At 37.8% G+C, this 21,035-nt stretch overlaps 1 protein-coding gene across 2 annotated transcripts in view; it reads right to left on the reverse strand.

Annotated features, from left to right (window-relative positions):
• The window catches only part of CLYBL (citramalyl-CoA lyase), a 170,238-nt gene that overhangs the window by 10,855 nt on the left and 138,348 nt on the right, over nt 1-21,035 (reverse strand). For both annotated transcript variants that reach the window (XM_071570389.1, XM_071570381.1), the window contains exons 3-7: nt 16,882-17,070; nt 13,278-13,379; nt 11,405-11,498; nt 9,909-10,076; nt 4,763-4,887 (exon numbers count right to left, since the gene is read on the reverse strand). In XM_071570389.1, coding sequence (XP_071426490.1) covers nt 4,763-4,887; nt 9,909-10,076; nt 11,405-11,498; nt 13,278-13,379; nt 16,882-17,070 — 678 coding nt within the window. The remainder of the gene's footprint in view (nt 1-4,762; nt 4,888-9,908; nt 10,077-11,404; nt 11,499-13,277; nt 13,380-16,881; nt 17,071-21,035) is intronic.

Raw genomic sequence — 21,035 nt, forward strand, 5'->3', positions numbered from 1 at the left:
CATTGCCTAATTAACATAAACGACAGCAAGTGCCCTGTGTTCTCAGAGGGAGGGCTAACAGCACTGCAGCTCAGCGTGCACAGAGGCATGACAGCACCCTGTGCTGCCAGTGTCACCCTGGGATGGCATCCAGCCTAGTTAGTGGCACCTCAAATCTCTACAGTCTGTCCTGGGCAAGGGGAGTGGGGAGCTGGGCTGCTCCCTCACTCCCAGCTTCACATAAAACCCGGAGATATAATGCCCTATAAAGTCCAATGTAATCCCTGTGGGTTGATGGGGCCCCATACAGCCCCACGCCAGAAGGATGCTCCAGTGCATCCCTTCCAAGAGGCAGCCTGAGCCTGGCACCGCTGGGCCATAGTCCTGCTTTCCTAGCAATCATGGGCTGGATTGAGACAGGATGGATCCCATGTGGCTGGGGCCATACATGGAGGACCCTCATTGAGTCTGCAGCATGGCTGGGAGAGGGAGGGAAGTGTGGAGAGACCTTCCTGTGAGGCAGTGGGAGCTGGAGCTGGCCCAAGCATGAGGGCACATCGTCTCCAAGATACAGTGGCTTGGGGTAGCTTTTTCTAAACAAAGAGCATTATAAAGGCGCCACTGCTGGAAATTTCCATTCCTTTGTTGGGTTGATGCTGTGTAAATAAATGCAGTTCCAAGATTTTTCATAATTCTGGAAAGGTCCATAAATGAAATTGTATAGTGTGCCAAATCACTGGAGCTGATATATATTATTCCTCAGCTGCTGGGAATATGATATAAAATGGCACAGAATATAATGCAAGAAACATATGCTAAAGGTCTTCTTAGAAGCACCCTGTGCATTTGTATGTGGCACGTACATATATTTCCTTTGTTTTGCTCTATGGGTTCTAAAATATTCAACCCATACTACAGCTTGGGTTTGTGAATGACTTACCTTAACTCTAAATAATCCTTACTTGACAAGTGACTTTGGTGGCAGCTTTTAGTTATTCCCTGGTTTAATGTGTGGGTGTTTTGAAAGCATTTATAAATTAATATGTGAGATAAATGTGAAATCAACCTTTTACTTTATTCTTCTGATTTTCTTTATATTTGAATTTTATTTAAAACCAAGACAATTTGGGAAGATCCATTATGATAATGATAATGTGTCTGATGTATTTACGAGTCAAATGGCTTAAAAATGCATTTTCAGTGTCTTACTTTTTTGTCATATCTAAACACTAACCACATACAGAAGAGATTACAGTCCTGTATCCAGTGTATTGGTAATGCAAATGCAGGAGTTACTTAAATAATGAAGACTATTTTACCCTCACTGTTAGAAATCAGATCTTTTTATTAAAACAGGCAAGTAACTTCTCCCACTAACTCTACCCTCTTAAGTTTAGTTAATCTGTATGTATAAGATCACTTCCCTGTTTAATGTGGTACAAATGCTTCAGAAATTTCTAACAGAAACTGTCCTTTAGACTACTGGAATGATGTTTACTACTCTTCTTTTCCATATTTGAACACACTGACATATATGTTATATTTAGACCTTCCCAACAGCTATACCTGCTTTCTTTAGGATGAATATTTTAATTTTGAAAATTATATCCCTTAGTAATGCAGTTCTACCACAAAAATATAGAAATCTTTTTAAGCACTTTTCAGTTTTAGATCTCAAAGTTCTAGACAAAAGAGAGCACTTAATGGGTAGTTGAATAAAATACAAAGGTACTTTTTCAAAATTTGTCTCCTACTTGTGCAAACTACAATGTTACCATTTATTTCCTAGACATGCTATTTTTCAATTGGATTAGAAATGTAAAAAAAAAGCCCCACAACCAAAACAACCTAGAAGCCAAATCAAAGCAACCCTCAAACAAGACTAACTCTATAAGGTAAGCCCAAATACTCCTGGCTAGCTGGCTAGCTCTCTAATTTCCTTCTGTTTGGACACTGACACAGCATCTCTAATTCCACAGTGCTCATGTAAGATCCTGATTTTTTCTGACCTCAGTACTCATATTTGGGGGCTACTATGTCAAAGCATTTCAGCCTCCAGGATGAAGTAGCCTGGTTCAGTCTTCTTTCAAAAGAAGATTATTATGACAAATGTAGGTCTCAAATTGGAATAGATTATAAAAGCTTACTACTGTATTTGAATAGAAAATATTGTTAACTAAGGACATCAAACTTTAAACCAAATTAATAGCAAACTGTGATCTCAGAGACTGCAGACTAGGAGCTTGTCTACCACGCAAACAGCTGCACAAATCCCTCACATTTATTTTTCCAGGCTTTCAACTTTGATTAATAACATGGCAAAAGCATGCAAGCCTCAACCATATTAACCACAGCTATATTTTTAGTTTTCCTGACATGAACACTTTAATACAATAAAAGGGAAAGGAAAACAGAAGAGGTGTTTCATTAGGACATGAGGATTACTAAAACCGCTGTGTGGAGTATTTGCCAGGAGGTGGTAGGGGAAGAGTTATTACTGACATTTTAGCAAGTTGCTAGGATGTGGAGTGAGAGGATCCCTCAGTGAGATACGTTTGCTTTGAAAAAAAATTAAGCAACCAGACTGTCCAAGCTTTTCTTACAGACACACTCATAGTAACAAATTGTAAACTCGGTTATAGAGTTGTCAGCACTACATGGAAAACTATTTTTCCAATTTTGTTTTAAAGTCTGGTAATATGACAGTGCTACAAGATCCAGAAGTTCACAGATTAACCTTTCAGTCCTTTTTTATTGATAGATGGCCATATGCAAAAATATATGAAGCATGCAACCTGGTTTGTTAAAAAAATAGTATAAACCTTCAGCAAATTTGCTCTTGCAGCTGACTATAGAAATTTATAACCTATTTTAAAAGCATTTATGAAGAGAAAAAGATCCTTCCAACCCAAACAACCCCCTCTGAATGACTGATACAAACAAAACATCCCAATATTATGTCAGTAAAATCTCAGCTTTCAAACAAATCCAAAGACTAATGCTTGCCTAATACAAAACTATTCAATATTAAATGTTTGGCTTAATGGTTGTGTGATACCAGGACTAGAGTGAAATTTGGTCCAGTCTCCTAACTGACTGTTCATATAACAGGGGTATTCCTTAGATGAGCTTCTGAAATTAAATTCAGCAGAATGAATAGTATTGACCACATCATAAACATAAACAATATTTGTCTGAGTAAGTAATTTGACTTTCTTCTTTCTGCATCTACCTGCCTACACATTTGCACCAGAAGTTTGTTTATAATGATGCCTCTAGTAATGGAGCCAAGGTCTGTAAATTGCAATAATGGGCAAAATCAGTCACACATTTTTATTTCTATATTGTTTGCATGTAGACAGCTACATTTCAAAACTGAGGGGAACAGCACAAAGAGATCCAGGCAGGTAGCATCCTAATAGTGACCCTGAAATCTCTGCTCAGGGACAGCACCCAAATATCATAGTCATAGCCATACTGGAAACACCCAGGTACCAAAAAGGGGATGTGATAGCCTAGCAAAGAGAACAGCAGAGCAATAGCAAATACCCTGTCACACTTTGAGAAGAAAGCACCATTTCTGTTTTGACCTCTACAGCATTTTTAATGCATATCATCTGTAGTATCAGAAATGCAGGGGAACAGGGAAGGCACACCCCTCAATCTTTTTCTATCCATCAGAAAGCCAAAATAAAAGTGCAGAAAACATTTATATGGCACCAGAGAAAGTGAGACCCGATGCACAGTCTTAGAGATGAACTTCTCGATCAGAGGGATTTATCTCTTACTTGAAAGCCACACAAGTACATGTGAACCATTCCTGCTCTTCTGCATTCCCTGTTCTGACATTGGGGCTTTGCTTTTTAGCTAGCCCAGGCTTGGCTGTGACTAAGATAAATATATTTGGCTGCAACTTTTTTTTTCTCCTTTCAAAAAGAGGCAAACTGGATTATAGCAAATAACCTTTAAGATAATTAACTGACAATGCCACAACTAGCATAAAATCTTCCTTCAGGCGACCCCTAATTTAAGTATTACTGGCACAAAGTGGAGACAGATTGTGCATCACCACCGCAATATTTACATAGCAGAAACCCACAGAGCAGGAAACGTGAGACTCAATGATGCACTAAATTAGGAACAATCATATTCTAGTGTTAATTTGTTTTCTCCTCTATCCAAAATTCAGGTCCAGCAATTGGTACAAATGCACATAAAACATTCTCATTTTTAATGATTGAGAACAACAATCTGCAAGCAGTTGTCCTCAAAAGTACATTCACTCACTACTGAGCATGTTTGCGGGATCAACCCCCCAAAAGTGACACAGGTCTACTAACACAGAGATTTTCTTAGAAATCGAAGGCTTCCTAATCCCTTTAGTTCTTTCCATAAATGATATCTGTGCAAGCAGTCTGAGGTGTCTGCAAAGCTACCTGTCTTTTAGTTGCAAATATTTTCCTCTGACAGTAACACCGTGATTCTGCGGCAAAATGGAGAGGCAGTTTTAATTCACCAAAGCTGTAGATATATGCAGGTACTCAAAAGGCTGTGTAATCAAAGAAATAAAACAGGGAGGAAGAAAAGATGGACATTCTATTTCTAAACACAATGAGAAATGATATAATAAATATACACTCTATCCAGAGACAGATTTCACAAGCATTCCTCTCAGTCACATCACACTTTGTAAGATAAATGCAAAGAGCCATCACCAACCTTTTAAAATCTTAAATATTACTCAAATTTGGTTTCCACTATGGCATATTAACAGAGTATTTACCTTTCCTAATCGCTGATGTTCTTCAAAAGCAGAAATCAGTTCTTGTGCCCACTTTATTTTTTCAGGGCTCGGAGAGAACTGTTCCTGGACAACAGCAATTTGGTTGGGGTGAATCACCTGCTTACCTACAAAGAAGATTAATAACACCAGAATCATGCATCGACAAACAGATGTTCAAGCAAAATGTTCCAACCACTTGAGGCTCTCATATGCCTTGCAGACTTTCTTGCTCTTAACTAATTATTTTACTTGGTTTCTTTTATTTTTAAAACTGGAAAACACATAGATAGCTTTTTGTCAGATTTTTTTACGAATAAAAATATCTTGTACTGTGCTTGCATTCAATATAGTTTAAAAGAACATGGGATTCTTTCTCCTCCTACCCCATTTTGATCCATAGTTCTTGTCTCAGTCATCTCAGGTGCAATTGTTTTTCTGGGGCAGTCAGTAACACTTAAGTATAATGCATCTCTGACTTTAGCTATGTAAATAACAGCTCCAGCCACTTTAATAAGTTGCATTAAAGTGAGTTCAGAAAATGAGATCTGAAGAAGATGGTAAGAGATTTGCAGGACTGAAAAGTTATCAGTAACCTAAGGATCATGCCCTAAATTCTGTGTTGGCTTGGCTTCATAAAATTCTCAATGCTGTTTAAACTGTTGTTGCTGCAATTGTTGGCAGTTGCAGGTAGGCTGCAATATTTATTTAGTCACCAGTACACTAAACAACTACCAGCAGTGCCCTGAGGTTTTAGGAAGCAGGGTTTCTTTAGTCCTTTCTTGTATAAACATAAGTTAAGAAAATAAAAATAGATGTTGCCTTTTTTTTTTCTAGAGATTTTCAAACGTTAATAGACAGCCACATAATCCATTTTAATCCGTGATTGTATTTAGCTACCTTAAAACAAATACATGTCTAATTTGTCTGACAGTTTTCAAAGTGCAATGTTTGATGTTATTAGTTCATTTCTATGGGAATTTCACAGACTGGTGTGATTTCTGCAGTTTGTTTTTGAAGTATTTTAATAAAGAGAGGCTACAGTAATTCCCAGCTTCCCACGGAATTAGTGCCTTTCCTCGGTGCCAGATAACAAAACTAGTTAGAGGGACAAGCCTGATCCCGCGGACCTGCCAGGCAGTGAGCAGTGCCCTGCAGACAGAGGGTCCCACGTCCCTGCCGTCCTGCAGCCCACTCCAGCCTCTGGCGGCAGCGACACTTTGGCACACACGGAAAAGTTTGAGGTGTCAGGACCTGTGGAGGTTCCCTGCACTGCAGGGTTTGCTCCCGTGTCCGGACTGACATTGAGCCAGCGGCGCCTCAGAAAACAGCCCATCACTTGGTCTGAGAAGCCTCATGCACGACTGCAGAAACACACCTATTTTCCATGAAATAACCACTGCAAACCCCCCTGGGATTACTTTTATCAGACTGCAGTGCATCTGGGGGATAAACTGCAGAACAAAGAAAATCTACTTAATTAAATCAGCAAAGAAATAGTAGTCTTTTAGTGTTGCTGCATTCCTTCGCTAAAAAGCTATAAGTACCTCAATTTTATTTCCTATTAAACAATGTTTAGTTTATGATTTTCCAGGCATCCAAATACTTAGTTTAAAATTTCAATACCATAACTATTGCAAAAATAGCTTAAGAACAGGTAAAAGCTGCAAACCCTGTAAGAACTATATTTTTTGAAAGAAATTACACACAGAATTTTTTTAAAAACCTATGTGTTTTGCATTAGGTCTATTCAAAGGGTTTTTTAGTCATTTTAATACAATTATTAAGCTTATGATGTTCCTTATTTATAATACAACAAATTCTCCCTACCTAAACTACTAGGTCTAAAATTGAAGTGGGTACAAATAATTCCTGAAAAATCCTAAGAAGCCTAACTTTCTGAAAAGAATGTTAAGCATATTTTAAATTACATTTAACATCAATCTATAATTATAACAAAATTTAAAATGTTATTTAAAATAAAATATGATTTTTTAAAAGTGTAAAACATTTCTGTAAAAAGATTTGCTTTTGATAAGCATACCTGTAGCAGTAAGCTATGCTTTTTATCATTAAAATACTACCAAACAATTTACAGGGAATATGATCTAATTTTTGATTTATAGCCCTTGCTTGATTTTTGTCACAGACTACATATCCAAATAACTGTATAACAGACATAATGCCATGCAGGAATGAAGCAAATATTTTAAACAGAATTGTTGTTATTGACAAGTTACTGAGAAAGTGCAAAAGTGAAAGACATTAAAATTTATGACCATGAAATCCTTTTTACAGTACCACTTGATATATCATGCTTTAAATCAATACCTGTCAAGTCTTTTAGGTAACTGTATGATGGTGTCATTTTAGTCCTCTACAAAGGACTGCAAAAGAGAGGAAACCTATACTGTTTCGTATTTATATCTGGCATCTCAGCATGGGACTTTCTATAATAACCAAGTCAGCTGTTAAAGCTTATGGCAAGGTTTGCCTAATTTTTTTACATAAACATTCCTAAAACCTATGCCCATTTATAGAGGCAACACACAGATTTAAAGTCCACAGGTACTGGTATTGTAAAACATCTTGCTGGGTGTCTATGGCCATATACATACATACATACATACGTACATACATACGTACATACATATATATATATGAAATATATATAAATATACATACAAAAGGACTATCAATGTGGGTAAATTACATTTGAAAACATTGAATTTTATGTTAACACACTCACTGAAGAAGAACCAGGCTGCTTCTAAGATAACTGGAAAACTTGCCTAGATTCACAATAGTAATTACATAGCTGGTAAATTCTTCGTTATATTATTTCTCTTATTTAATATTGAGTGAAAATATTTGATTACACAAAGGTAAATTGTACTGGTCCAATATGGGAACATCTAAGGACATATAACTTTGGTGAATGTTTTTTGTTTGCGATGCTTGGTGAATTCATCCCTGTGCATACAAATAAAGGAGTGTTCTCCAGCTAAGAGAACAATTTGGAAGCCTCAGCTCATTTTAGTTCTGTTGATTTCAATGATTTGGATTCTTTGTGAAAAAAGTAGCTGGAAGGGATCTTAAATATTTAAAAATTAGAAGAATTGCACATTTCAGACTTGTAATTAAGGTGTCATTTCAGCACTTTACTCTCAGATTAAGAGAGGACTGTCAGTGACAAATATGATACGCATACTTCTGCTTTATACAAGGTCATGGATTAAGCTGAGACCCATTTGTAATTTTCTACGATGAATGAAATTGGAAATGTTAAAATGTTTCATTTAGGTAGGTTTGGGAAAAAATGATTTTGCTTTCAGTTTTGAAATTACATTTTATTTTATTCAAAACAAACAAGAAAGATTATAAAAACATTGGATTACCTGAAAATGAAACAAAGAACAAGTGAAACATTTTAGATACATCTAAAATATTTTTGTTCTTTTTACAAAAGAAAATGAAAAATACTGTTTTATTTTAGCTTAAAGAGATTTAAAATAATTTTTCTCCCTCACTAAATCAGAGAAGTGAATACTGCCCATCTCTAATTATGGTTGGACTGGCCAGGTTGTTTGCTGGATTTTGGAAATCTGTTGATGATAGGTGTGGAAAGGCACGAGGCAAAGAGCAGAAACTGTGAGTTCTCCATAATGAAGTCTGTACCTTTTACAGACCTCTGCTCCTTGTATGGAAAGGCAAGACACATCTATGGCCCAGTTAGAAAGTCACTTTACACTCTAAATTATCACATGTAACCTTTTTATTTGTCTCCTCTCTGGACCTTGTCCTAATGTCAGACAACTTCCACCACAAAGTCAGTGGAGTCCAAACCACCACCACCATTTGTTATGCTGAGCATTTCCGAATTTCCTAAATTGGCAGCCTGAGTTAAGTATTTAAATGCACATTAAGCATTCAAAAAGGGTGTTCCTGAAGGTGCTAGGCATCTGCAACTCCATCTTCTGTCAACAGGAGGTACAGATGTTTGTGTTTTTTCAAAAATCAAGCCTTTCCTTTAGCTAGGAAATAGTGGTTGAGACTAGGTAGCTGCCAGCAGGTGCAGCTCTGTTTTTTTCCCAGCTTCAAAGGCAGATGAGTGAAGGGTGGAAGTCCACATGGCTGTGGGTAATGTAGCAGTGAGGAGCTAACCATTTCGCCTCTGAAACAAGATTTGGTTTTGCAAATGTCAAAGCTCAACAGACAGTAAAGCAGAGTTTGTGCTGAAGAGCCTTGATTGCTATTCTCTCACTTCCCCAATCAGTTAAAATAACACTGGGTTTTTTGCTTGGTGCTTTAAGCTATCATGTAAATATAACTGTAAAACCAGAGTTTGCTAGGTGGCATTGCCAGGACCCATGCTTTTGGTAACAAAACCCTAAGGGATGAACTATTACCATATGTATATCCTGAGTGATGGTCAGACAACAATAATGTAATGTTCATTCTATATGTTAGGATTCTTTAATGCATGTGTCAAATGGCTGTTTTCTATTGCAAACCCCCAAACTCTGGTGGCTGCACTGTCCCAACAGGGTGCCCAAGTGACCTGGTATACCAATTGCAGTGTAACAGGCTGCATTACAGGACTCCAGGGCAAGGAGCCTGCTGCTCATGCTGTCTGCCAGTACCCGCAGGTGTCACCAGCATTTACTGGGAGGGGAGCCAGGAGATGGAAAACAAATCAAAGAAAATAATAACAAAATAACTTTCCCCTAGCAGTTAGCATACAAGATTTACTTCTCAACTCCTTTGCCTAAAAAGTATTCTTTAACAATTGCTGTTGTTAAAACACAGAGCAGAGGCTCCAGTTGTGGAGTGGTCATTGCAGAGCACAGTATTGCCCTTCCTGTGCTCTGTGATGGGCAGAATCACTGCACAGCCTTTACCCCAACTTCTCTTCAAAAGCACTCACACGCTTCATGGGATGTGGTTTTAACAATCAGTCTGTGACTTTTCAGCCAAAATTTCCAGCTGCAATTTCTGATATAGTAATAAACATAGAGGAACTTGGTATTAATGAGTTTTTCAATTAATTACCTGAAATAAAAATCGAGTTATTTGTCTAAGGGACAGTAAATGCAGCAATATATTTAAAATGAAGAGGATATTTTGAGACATTGGCAGAAAGTCATACCAGTGAATCCCATTGAGGCACCTTCTCTGGATTGCCTGCGGAGCCCATCTTCATCATGGAAATCGATGTAAACAAGGTCTATTGCTTGAAGGCCAAATGCCTTTGCTGTGACTACTATTTTTTGCCTGGCATATAGAATATCGTGAGCGTCCTTACTGCTTGTTGCACCTATGAAAATAATGAAAACAAAGAAAAGCTAACAACAGTTTTCTGCTCTAAACCTTTCTGCTTTAAATATTTCCCATTAAAAATAAAAAGGAAAGTTTGGGATGCTATTTAATGAATTTAGGAACCAGAAGATGGGTGTAAGGATATATAGGCAAAATTATACTCTTTTGAGAAAAAAAGTGCTGCTTTAGCAGAAATAAAAAATACTGTCTCTTTAAACACTAGCTTATAAATTCAGACTTTGATTTAGTTTAAATTAGAAGTTGTAAGACTGAATTCAGTATAAGCTTTGCCTAGTAAGGACTGCTGATTCGGAACTAAAATGAAGTAATTATTTGATTTTACTATTTACTGCATGTACAGTGAGAAGCATTACAGCAAGAGAAGCTTTACAAAAATCGATGTCCTGAATCCAGCTAAATGGTTAAAAAGTTCACACTGAGAGTAGAATTGCACTTTCCTTCGTTCTGATTCTTGTCACAACTGATGTCCTAAGCTGAATATTTAAGCTTAAGTATTTGAATGAAAAAATGATGGTAGATGACTTTTGAGAAGAAGCCAAAGTATTCATGAGACTTCATTGTGCTCATATGAAAGCTGACGGTAAAAAAATAATAACTATAATAATAAGGTCACTATTTAGACACAGATTTCTAGTTTGTGAGGAATAGTTTAGTAAAGCAATGCTAATTTTTTTACATTAATACACTTATTTTTAATGTAGAAATAGATAGCTCTTTGCTTTTATATTTTATCTTTGAACTGAATCAGAAGCTAGGTGGCCTTTTATAAAAGAAATAGTGAAGTTCTTTTTATTTTTTAGGAAAGCTATTAGTGCTTTCATGTGAATACGTGGCTGTATTGACATGAGACATATTTAAAGTGAAGTTATGAAAGCAAAATGTACCAGGACAGTATTTGTGTATGATGTCAAAAGCCTGACTGACCGTTGTTTATAAAGAAATGATGAAGCAGACACCAAAATTTCATGACTTTTACATGTAGTTCTAAAAAGCATATGCATGTTGTTTATTTATATAATATTTTAAAATTATTTCAGCAACTCAGCAGGTTTTTTTTTTCCTCATTAATTTTTGGTACTGAATGGCAAGAAGCACAAGAAAGTATCAGTACCCTGCAACCCAGAGACCATGTTTTACATGTTTTAATTTGCCAGTGATGCATTCTCCATTTAAAAAAATTAATGAGAAAAGTGAAAACATAAAATGCAGAATCAAGTGGTGTCATTTTTGCTGTTGGAAATGCTATGGGCTTCTCCAATGCAAATGTCAGGCATAAAGATTTATAGTAAAGAGACAAGTAACAACCTATGCTGGCACGGAAATCCTCTCCTCCAAAGACGACTGCATCCAAATGAAAGCCAACCTGGGATCCTGTTCTCAGTGCTTCTTCGCAGACAGCCTTCAAACGAGAACAGAGTATTATTTTCCACAGAAATGCAGGGCACAGAGAGACTACAGAGGACATTACAGCAACTCAGCATCACCCAAATCCTTCAGCAAAATTTGCTCCTATTAAGCAAAGCCGTGGCAAGTGCTTGACTATGTACAGTGTTTTAAAATGACTCAGCAAAAGAGAAAAAGTATTTTTCTTTCCCTAAGCACCTGTATCCGTAGACTGTGTAAATACAGGACATCATAACAGGTTCCCCCCCTTCTGGTTAACATAATGCTCTATGTATTATTGTGATCAGTACTTCAGATATCTGTGTAACAATATGAAACAAAACATTTGGCAAATACCGCTTAAAAGCAAGCAAAAAGTATTAAATCTGATTAGTTTGACATGGAATATATCTGCATGATAAAAATAATTAAAGATCAGAATCTCTTTTATGAAATAAATAATATAAATGGTTTAAAATTATTGTAGATTCCTTATAGGACATAAGGATTTCTTACAGGATAGCCATTTTAAAGTCTTCTATTACATATAACTAATAATTAGGTAAAGAAGTTAAAAATGCAACAAGTGCTGCAGAAAAGCATTAAAATAAAAGTAAGAAAAATTTAACTGCTGTAGCTACTCTAGGAAGAGAGTATCATAGCTATTTTATATCAATGTTTGGATAGTATTAGTATTTTTTAAGGCTAAGGTATGTGGAGAGAGACAGATGTCATTACCAGCTCTACTAATGGGTGTTCTTCTATGGAGCTGGTGGAACACAAAATTATTCTTTAACAGAGTACTTTAAACGGCAACTCTTCTGCCAACATCAGGAACTGCAATATTAAACCTCCACTATAAAATACTGTAAGTGAATAAAAACCTCAGAGGGTTTAAAATATGATTTAATTCTGTGTTTGTGCACCGGACAGGAGGATGCCTGTCTGGTTACTGCTTTATTATGTTCCCATATAGGTTAGCATGTGCTGTAAGATAAGTGGCTGTATCAAACGAGCAGGATGCCCCTGAGGCCTGCCAGTACTTCTGGAGGTACTTCTGATCTGTGTGTCCTCAGCTGGTCTGAAACTTTTCCCTCAGAGCTCAGAGGGGGAACACAGAGTTCCTTGTGCACGCACGAGGTTTTCTGTTTCATTACCATGCTGCCTTGCTTTTCTGAAAAATCTGGACTCAATAGTAAAGGTAGGGGAGTGATTTATTTTAAAATGAAATTTATAAATTAACCTTAAAAATGGGCTTATTCTTCAGATACTTTCAAAGTTAATTATACTTCTAATCTTAGCATTAAACACTCCATCACATAACAAAAAAACTATTACATGGAATTTCGTTGTTATGTTGTCAGTAGAAACCATTATAATGATGCAAGTTTAGCAGTAGTGAAATGATGATTAACTCTTTTTTTGAAGTAAATGTTATACAAAAGTTGAGACCAGCAGCTATTAAATAGCCAAGTGCACTGCAGCACTGAGTATTCCAAACCTTTGGAGAAATCCGTTTCCACTCCAAGTGTGTTCAAAATGATAACAGGAACACAGAGAGGTTTTGTTATTTGGCATGGACTGTCTGGAATTGTTCTGTCACTGGAATATTTTGAATTTATGAAGGCTTTTGCAATACAAACACGAGAGTTCAACATGCAAATAGCTTTGGGGATTGAACAATATGTTTAGTATAACCTCTCTTCCTTGGTGAAATTAGGGAGAGACTGAACAATATTCTGCTTATCCTAGTTTGCTGAGATGGCAAAATGTGAACACTTCAAGACTTGCTTACCTTAAAATTGAGCAAGCCCATTGCAGTTTCCACAAAAGGGATAAAATTCATTGGTTCTACAAGTGTTCGGCCTTTTAGGTGGTGTAAGAATTTGTCTGAAAACTAAAACCAGACAGAATGAGCTATCAGTGAGGAAAAAAAGAACAGTCTACACGTACATACAACATATTAAATATTCACCTGACTGTAACAAACACCTCTCCCCACCCCAAGACTTGATAATTAAAAAAATTAAAGCAGCTTTTAACAAGGCCTGAGATTTGAAACTGCGGCATTCCCATACATTTCTAAATTTGGAGGCTGGTTTGCAAGAAAAAAAAAAATCTAGGCTTAGCACCTCTCACCCTGGCTTAGTGAAATGCAAATCCATGGGCCCTGGAAAACAATGAAGTGCTGCTGTACCTGAGGTCCAGTTTTGTTTCAGGTCCAGCACTGCCATCACTGGAAGCACTCCCCAGCCTTCTAAGTGGCATCCGTATTATTCATTACGGCACCATTACCCTTTTGTTCAATAGGCTTTTCTTCATAATTTTTTAGCTTACCTAGGAAGGCCTTAAAAAGGAAGTTTAATTCTTTGAAGACCAAAGCTTGCCAATTTTTTCCATGAGACCAGTTCACAGCTAGCTTTGAGCTGCCAGTGGGGTAGCCCAAATTCCAAAATCTATCATCTGGAAACATACAAAAGCTCTTGCACAGATTTTTCCCCTTTCAAAAGGAAAAAAAAAAAAAGGGAAAAAACCTTCCGCCCTATATTGTAAATCTATTATATCTGTCCAGATGGAGTAATTTGTGTCGAGATAAACATATTGCAGGTACTGCAAAAATGTTAGTAAATAAAGACAAAAATAACATGCATATATTTTAAATTTAAGGAATATTCAACTATTAATGGATATCAAAGGAAAGGGAATTTTAATCATCTCTCCATTCAGTCTCAGTTGGGTAAATCATATCTAAGAGATTTGCATAAATATAAACCATCAAAGACTTTTCATCTTCAAAGGGGGTTTCAAGACCCTATAAGCTTTGTACTGTAATCATCGCAGGTCACAACCCTGCAGGAATAAGGCTGCTATGGCAACATAAAAAACTAATGCTTAAGGCTTAGCATAATATTCTGACTAATAGAAAGGAAACTCATTTTAAGAGCTGGCAGCCTATTTACCAGAAGCTGGATTAGAGGTGTTATTTCCCCTTTTAGCTTCCCCCCACCGTCCCTCCCCAAAAGAAGGAAAAATCTAATCACCCAGATCTTGGAAAAAAAAGCTTTCCAGCAATTTGCAGTAACTTTACAATTAGCCCAAAATAAATCACAGCTTTCTTCGATGAAGAATTCTGCCCTTCCCATTCCTGCTTTTATCGTCACTCTGGCCCTCTTGGTAACTTTTCTTTGGAGAAGAGAATTCCACTCAAAAATGCGCAGGGAGATTAAAAAAAAAATCAGTGCAATTCACTCTGTACTGTATGGCAGGTACTACAGTGACAGAAAACAGTAAAGTTCATCCAGGAAAATGCAGAAAATGAGGTAATATAATGGTAGACTCCTATCTGTTTGCTTTTTTTTTAAGAGAAAAAAAAATAAATGCTCCTGTGTTCATATTTTAGGTACATGTTAAAGTAGCAGAGCCTTGTTTTATTTTTTATTTGAAAAATCCCAGATTTTTGCTATCTTTTGTTTTGAAGGTAAAGCAAAAAAAAAAAAAGCACATTTAATTAAATATTGCCTCCCTTCCTCTCCCTTGTAAAAGATTTGCAATAAGCACCAATACAAAAGGTAATGAGTGGAGAAGTTTCAATTAATTTTCTTTTTTTTTTTTTCCAAAGGAGACGATTAAATGTTTCCGGCCTGGTAAAGTGTTCATTTCAGGGAGAAAGGGGAAAAAAAAAAAGAAGGCGGAGGAAAAAAAAAACCACAAAGCTTGGGGAGGGGATAAAGTAGCAAGGCCTCAGCAATTCTTTCAATTCCAGTGCACACCCAATAGTGTGTCGGGAAGAATGCACACTGGTCGGGATTTGTGGGAGAATTGTCCCACCACAAAGGAGGGAGAGTTACGCTTGTTATAGTCCAATAAGCCATGCCAGTCAAACAAGTACCCACACTAGGGACAAAAGGAAAGCAAGAGATTCTCACACAAAAGAAAACAAGTAAGCCCATCTTTTAGTTGTGCATCAGCCTCCAGGTTTTCTGCTGCACATAAATAAAAATGAAGGGGGGGAGTGGGTATGAGTAGGGGAAAAGAAACAGCTTCTGGGAGGCTGAAAAATCATGTTGGAATGAATTTTGGGAGGACTGGAAAAAGAAAGCAGTGGCGTTAGGCAGAGGATATTCTTTGTGTGCAAAAGTAGGGCAATGGGAGAGGGAACAAAAAAGAGGACAATGAGGCAGGAGCTATTGGGGCTGGCTTGTTTTCCATGATGCAAATAAAAGTTAGTGAGAGGGAAGGTGTGAGGGGATGAAGGGACAAAGAGCCCTGGCACTCCACCTCCCTGCAAAACTTACTTGGTGGCAGCAAGGGCTCTGCCATTTTGGTATCATGAATATTCATTACTGACAAGTTACATCTAACACTTACATGGCTGTAAACCCTGAGAGGTGTGCTCTGGTTAATTTAATTAAATGCTGGTGGAAGGGGATGGTGTGCCTTCCACCGCGAGCGATGGAGGCCAAAGGGGCAGTGCCACAGCACGGACAGGGCTTGTCACACACCCAGCACATCGGGCTGTGCTCAGCTGTACATTCACACCCGATCTCCATGGTTTGATCAAGGCTAGATGCTGAGACTAAAATAGATCCTAATAAGCCTGCCTGCCTTTCATCACAGCTTGCATGCGTGATAGTTGCTCGGCTAGCGGTTTGCAAAAATATAAAGTGAATAATTAAGCATTATTCCTTTACTGGCATGTTACAGCAATAATGGTATATCTAAACAAGTGTCCCTCTTTTTTGACAATTAAAACAATTACAGCATAATTAGGCCTATTTCAAAGTTTTCTTAAGTAATTTGACATGCCAACCATTTACATTTCATGTTTTTATTGGCTGAAAAGTTAGTTGTGAAACACAAACACACCTGTCAGCAATTAAAAAGGAAGAAATAGAGAACTGTTCAGGAAATAATATCTGTGCTAATTAAAAACACTAGTTAAAAGCTTCCTGTTTGTTCCTCCAGTTGCCCCAAGGACTGACCTTCCCCCCAGTCAATTTTTTCCTATGTTGCTAACGTGGTTTCCCATCTCTTGCTTCCAATGCACGTAACTAGGGCTCATGGGCAGACAGTAATTTTGCTTGTTAGAATAGTTAGAGAAGAGTCAGGCCTTACTCTTCTATTTTTGATAATATACTCTGACAACAATATTGGTTCTTTTTTGACCATGGGGGAAATAAGTCCAGTTTACTTTATAAATGCAACATGTTCCATGCATCCTTTTTATACAACACATCACACACACATTTAAGTGGATGCATTTCCCAATTACCTTGGCCAAACAACAACATTATATGATATTTGCAGCCTTCCTCTTAACTTACAATCATTCATCTCTGTGCCTGTGTGAACTTGGCCCAACAGCTTCTGTCTAAACCTACCAACTTGTTGGTACCCACCCATCTCATTTCTTCAACGTTTTCAACCTTTGGCAGCATCATGCTTGAAGGAAGGGTCTTGGACTGCAAAAGCACCTCTAGATCTTCTTCTGCAAGGCCGCTGGACACAGAGTTTATCCTGACACATTTTTCGGCATGGCCAAAGTCAAACTCTTCAAGGGTTTTCACAATGGTCAGTCTTGCTTCTCTCTATGATACATATGAGTTTAGAGGCACAGGAAAAGAAAAATAAAGCATATTTTATATTGACAGAAAGAGGCACTGAGAAGAAAACTTGTTGAAATGACATGGGAAAAAAGCTGGACAACCAGTATATTGGTGTCCTCCAAGTATCTGTCACTCTTGGAGTTTTACTGAAGCAGTCATCATCAGCATCTCACAATTTTACCTTCCTCTTTACTGTTTCTTTAAAACTGGTAAATTAAATGCTTAGTGTTTCTATTACTAGTACAAAACAAGACTTGTGTCTGCTACTGCTGAATGTGTCTAAGAAACACAAATCTTTCCAGCAACAAAATGTGTTGTACTAACTGTCTGCTTTCTCAAAAATGGCATGTTATTCAATTTGCATAAACCAACCAATTTTTATACTTCATCTCTATATTGTTTGGACACATCAATAAGCACAGATGTTCATATGCTTCTTTGGTTTTCCTTTTCCCCATATATTCAAAGTATATTAAAGCCAGTAGTAGTGTGCACAACTTGTGTATGAAAACAGTGCTGAAATAACTTGGAGATTTTTCTTAAACCACATAAAAAGGTATTCTGCTGGTACAAAATAAAATCGACAAAGACACATGCTGCCCCTGGTAGTTTGCTATTTTTGTGAATGCAAATTTACAGATCTGTTTAGTAGTTGGTTTGGATGAAGAATACTTGGATGCTTTTCTGAAATGAAATAAATTTCTTTACCTGGAGAGGGGGTAGGAGTGGAAGGAGGGTGCTGGGCTCCCTGCTTCCTGCCAACTGCAGTTTCAACCCCAAATTCCTTCCACTCACCAACAGCCCCTAACAAATTCTCATTGTCAAAATGCACACTTATCAAAAGTAATTTCATTTGTGAAGAGTTTTTATGGGGCTAATAAAACTTTAAAGCTCCTGACCCATGGAGGTTCAGGAATGACTTTAACAATATGCAGTCGCTGAATAGAGATGCTTTTCAGGAAAACAGGCAAAACTCAAGGGGAAGAAAAAAATCATCAAAGTTAATATCCAGGCTAATACCAATCAGCAAGAGAGCACATGACAGTAGATTTAAACCAGACGGATGCAAATCTCTGCCAGCAAGAGGGGCAGAGGCAGTTTCCCAATGTGGTCTGAGTTAAATAGTGTGAGGGAACAGTAGCTTACAGTTGTCAGGCCCGATGAGAACAAGGTCTCCCATGCCAGTTTAAGACAGCTCTGCAGTGTACTGATTTACAGGGCTGGGACCCCTGATAATTAAGGTAAGTTTAGAGAAAAGCAATCGATGGCTCTTAACTGGTTAAAAGGAAGGAATAATGAAGTAGAAAGTTAATGAAATCTGAAGTGAACAGGCTTCAGCTTGGGGCTACTAGCCATGCTTCTCCCAAGGCTGGGAGCATATGCCTGTTAATCGGACAGACACGAACAAGGTGCCCGTGTCTGTATCCCTGTGTTGCAATCAAGGGGCACGTTCAGAGGTAATCTTTGGAAAATGCAACCCAAAACATTCGAACTGCCATGAATGGACTCTGTCTGGGGCCATTAGGAAAGCCACATAAAGATGCATGCAGTTCAGTACAAACACGTCCAGCTGGAAGACAGCTCCAGCGTGTAGTTGTTTAAAATGGCTCTTCCAAATTAGGTAAACCGAACCATATGATGCTAATGCTGGGTAATACAAATCCCGTATGTTTTCCTTCCCCAGCCAGAGGTACTGGGCTTCTAGGGCTGGGCTGAAAGCTTCTGAATACAATGCAGAGGGCTAGCTTAGAAACACACTTCGAACCAATTTATGCTTTTAATTAAAGTCAGATTATCACTGTTTCAGCACACAGTGATCCAGTTTATGAAAGAGAGATCTCCCCAAAGTATCCACTAAGGCAGCATCCAATTCCAACTGAAGGCACATTTCTAGCAAACTTACAACCTAATTTGTTGTGATTGTTTCAGAATACAATAATGAGCAATAGACCATCTCATAGCTATTTTTCTTCTCAGTCTGCAAACTCCTTTCCCAAAAAAGACAGATCGTGTCTTTCTAGGTATATTTCCATGCAAAACACTTATTAACAGGCTGTTGCTGTTATCAATTTACATAAACTAAATGTGCAGCCCTCTGGTACATATCCCAAAAATAACCAACAACTTCACTGAATTTATACCAACCAACAAATATGGGGAGGGGGTTGTTGTTTTTTTTCCCATATTTTAATAGAAAATATGTTGCCATGTTAGCTAACACACCCATGCCATCTGTTGGGTTGAGGATTGATGCATTTTCTTAGAACCGCTACATTTTAGATCTGTCTGTTTAGATACCCCAGGGAAGGAATCATTTCCCTTGCATGACATAATACTTCTACTCACTATAGTTGCCACATCAGGATTCAATGTATGTTTTTAATTGTGGAACAAAATGGGGGGACCTGGTGCCAAAGCTCGTGGTGGGGCTGACTCAGTGCTGATGTTTCCTACAATAGAGAAAATTCCATAGATGGTAGTGGGGTATATCAGGTCTCCATGAAGGTTTCCAATAAAACATTTCATGGATAAATAAAAATTATGCTAAACCTCTGGCTAAATCTACTATAACCATGGAGGAAAGGGAGAACACTTTCTGCCTCATTACACAGGGAAATGTAGATGCTGCTCTTACTGTAGAATTCATGCAAAAGCTAAAATTCTAAGCTAGGAGAACTACTTCAGCATTATAACAGAGAAAAAAAAAGTAGTCCTTGATGTAATAATATCTTTACAGGAGTAGATGCACAAATAAACACATTTTTCAGACACTATCTCTGCCAAGAATGGCCGAACAAGAATTTTTAAGGAGTGGTGAAAGAAGTTATTTGGCCTGTTCTTCACACTAGAACTACAATACCAGATAATACTTGGGCATGAAAGAATAGCTGAGAAAGAAATAAACTTGATTGTTAAGTAAATTATTCCATGTCCAGGTAGCTTGGGATAGTGGTATCCCCATCAAGTCCTTCATGAGTTGGGTGCTTTATCAAACTGAACTAGAGAGAAGGACAACAGAGAGACTCATGGTAAACAGTGACACTACTAAAATACAGTAAATTTGCGACTTGTGCTGGAAAGCTCACTGGGAAAAAAAGGTTGTTCAGGGTGGCTACTTCAGCATCTCTTCTGTTTGAGGAGGACACAGGAAGATGTTCATTGCCATGTGCAGCCACGCCAACTGGAGAAGAGAAAGGTTTTGGTGACACAGCATTGCTGAGAAATTCACTGCTACACGGACACAAAAAAGCTGACATTAAAAACGGGAATACGCATATTGAGGGCTTGAATGGCACCCATTAAACCTCATAACTAACCATCCTCAAGAGTTTCTAGCTTTGAATTATCAAATCTGCAAATAAAACAACATCCATCCACTTTTACACTCCAGTGGAAGAGGTAGTCTCTTGTGGCAGGGCTGCGCAGTCTCACCATCTGGAGAATAAATTGAGTGTGAAGTACAGTATAGTTTGGGACCAAGCTCCGTGGCGGCAGCCCAGCGGTTAGTTCATTAGTCCCAAACTTGCAGGGATTAGTGCAGTATCAGCTCCACTGTCGGATGGGATCAGGCAGGCAGAGCGCGAGGCTCAGGCAAGGGGATGGTGGTGAAGGAGGAGTCCCTTGGGCTTATTTATGAAACAACAAAGTATAAGAGCAACTAAATAGGTGCTTTTGGTAACAGTATTTGGAAACAGTTTTCCATCAACTGAATCAGTATATTTTCATTTTTCCTTTTTTTATTTGTTTCCTTTTTTTTCCCTTAAAATTATATGTCAAGACACAGACATTTCTGCTTCAAAACAGAAGGAATGCCACAGACCACCCACTCACCCTGGACACACTGTTAATATGGCAAAAATGAAGCAAAGATGGTCAGAATAACAGCAGATGGAAAAATTACATTTTCTTCTTTCTTTTCAAACTGGTACAATACCTTATAAGCCCAT

Source organism: Pithys albifrons, chromosome 1 (genome assembly GCF_047495875.1).
Source record: "Pithys albifrons albifrons isolate INPA30051 chromosome 1, PitAlb_v1, whole genome shotgun sequence".
In the NCBI taxonomy this organism is placed as follows: Eukaryota; Metazoa; Chordata; class Aves; order Passeriformes; family Thamnophilidae; genus Pithys; species Pithys albifrons.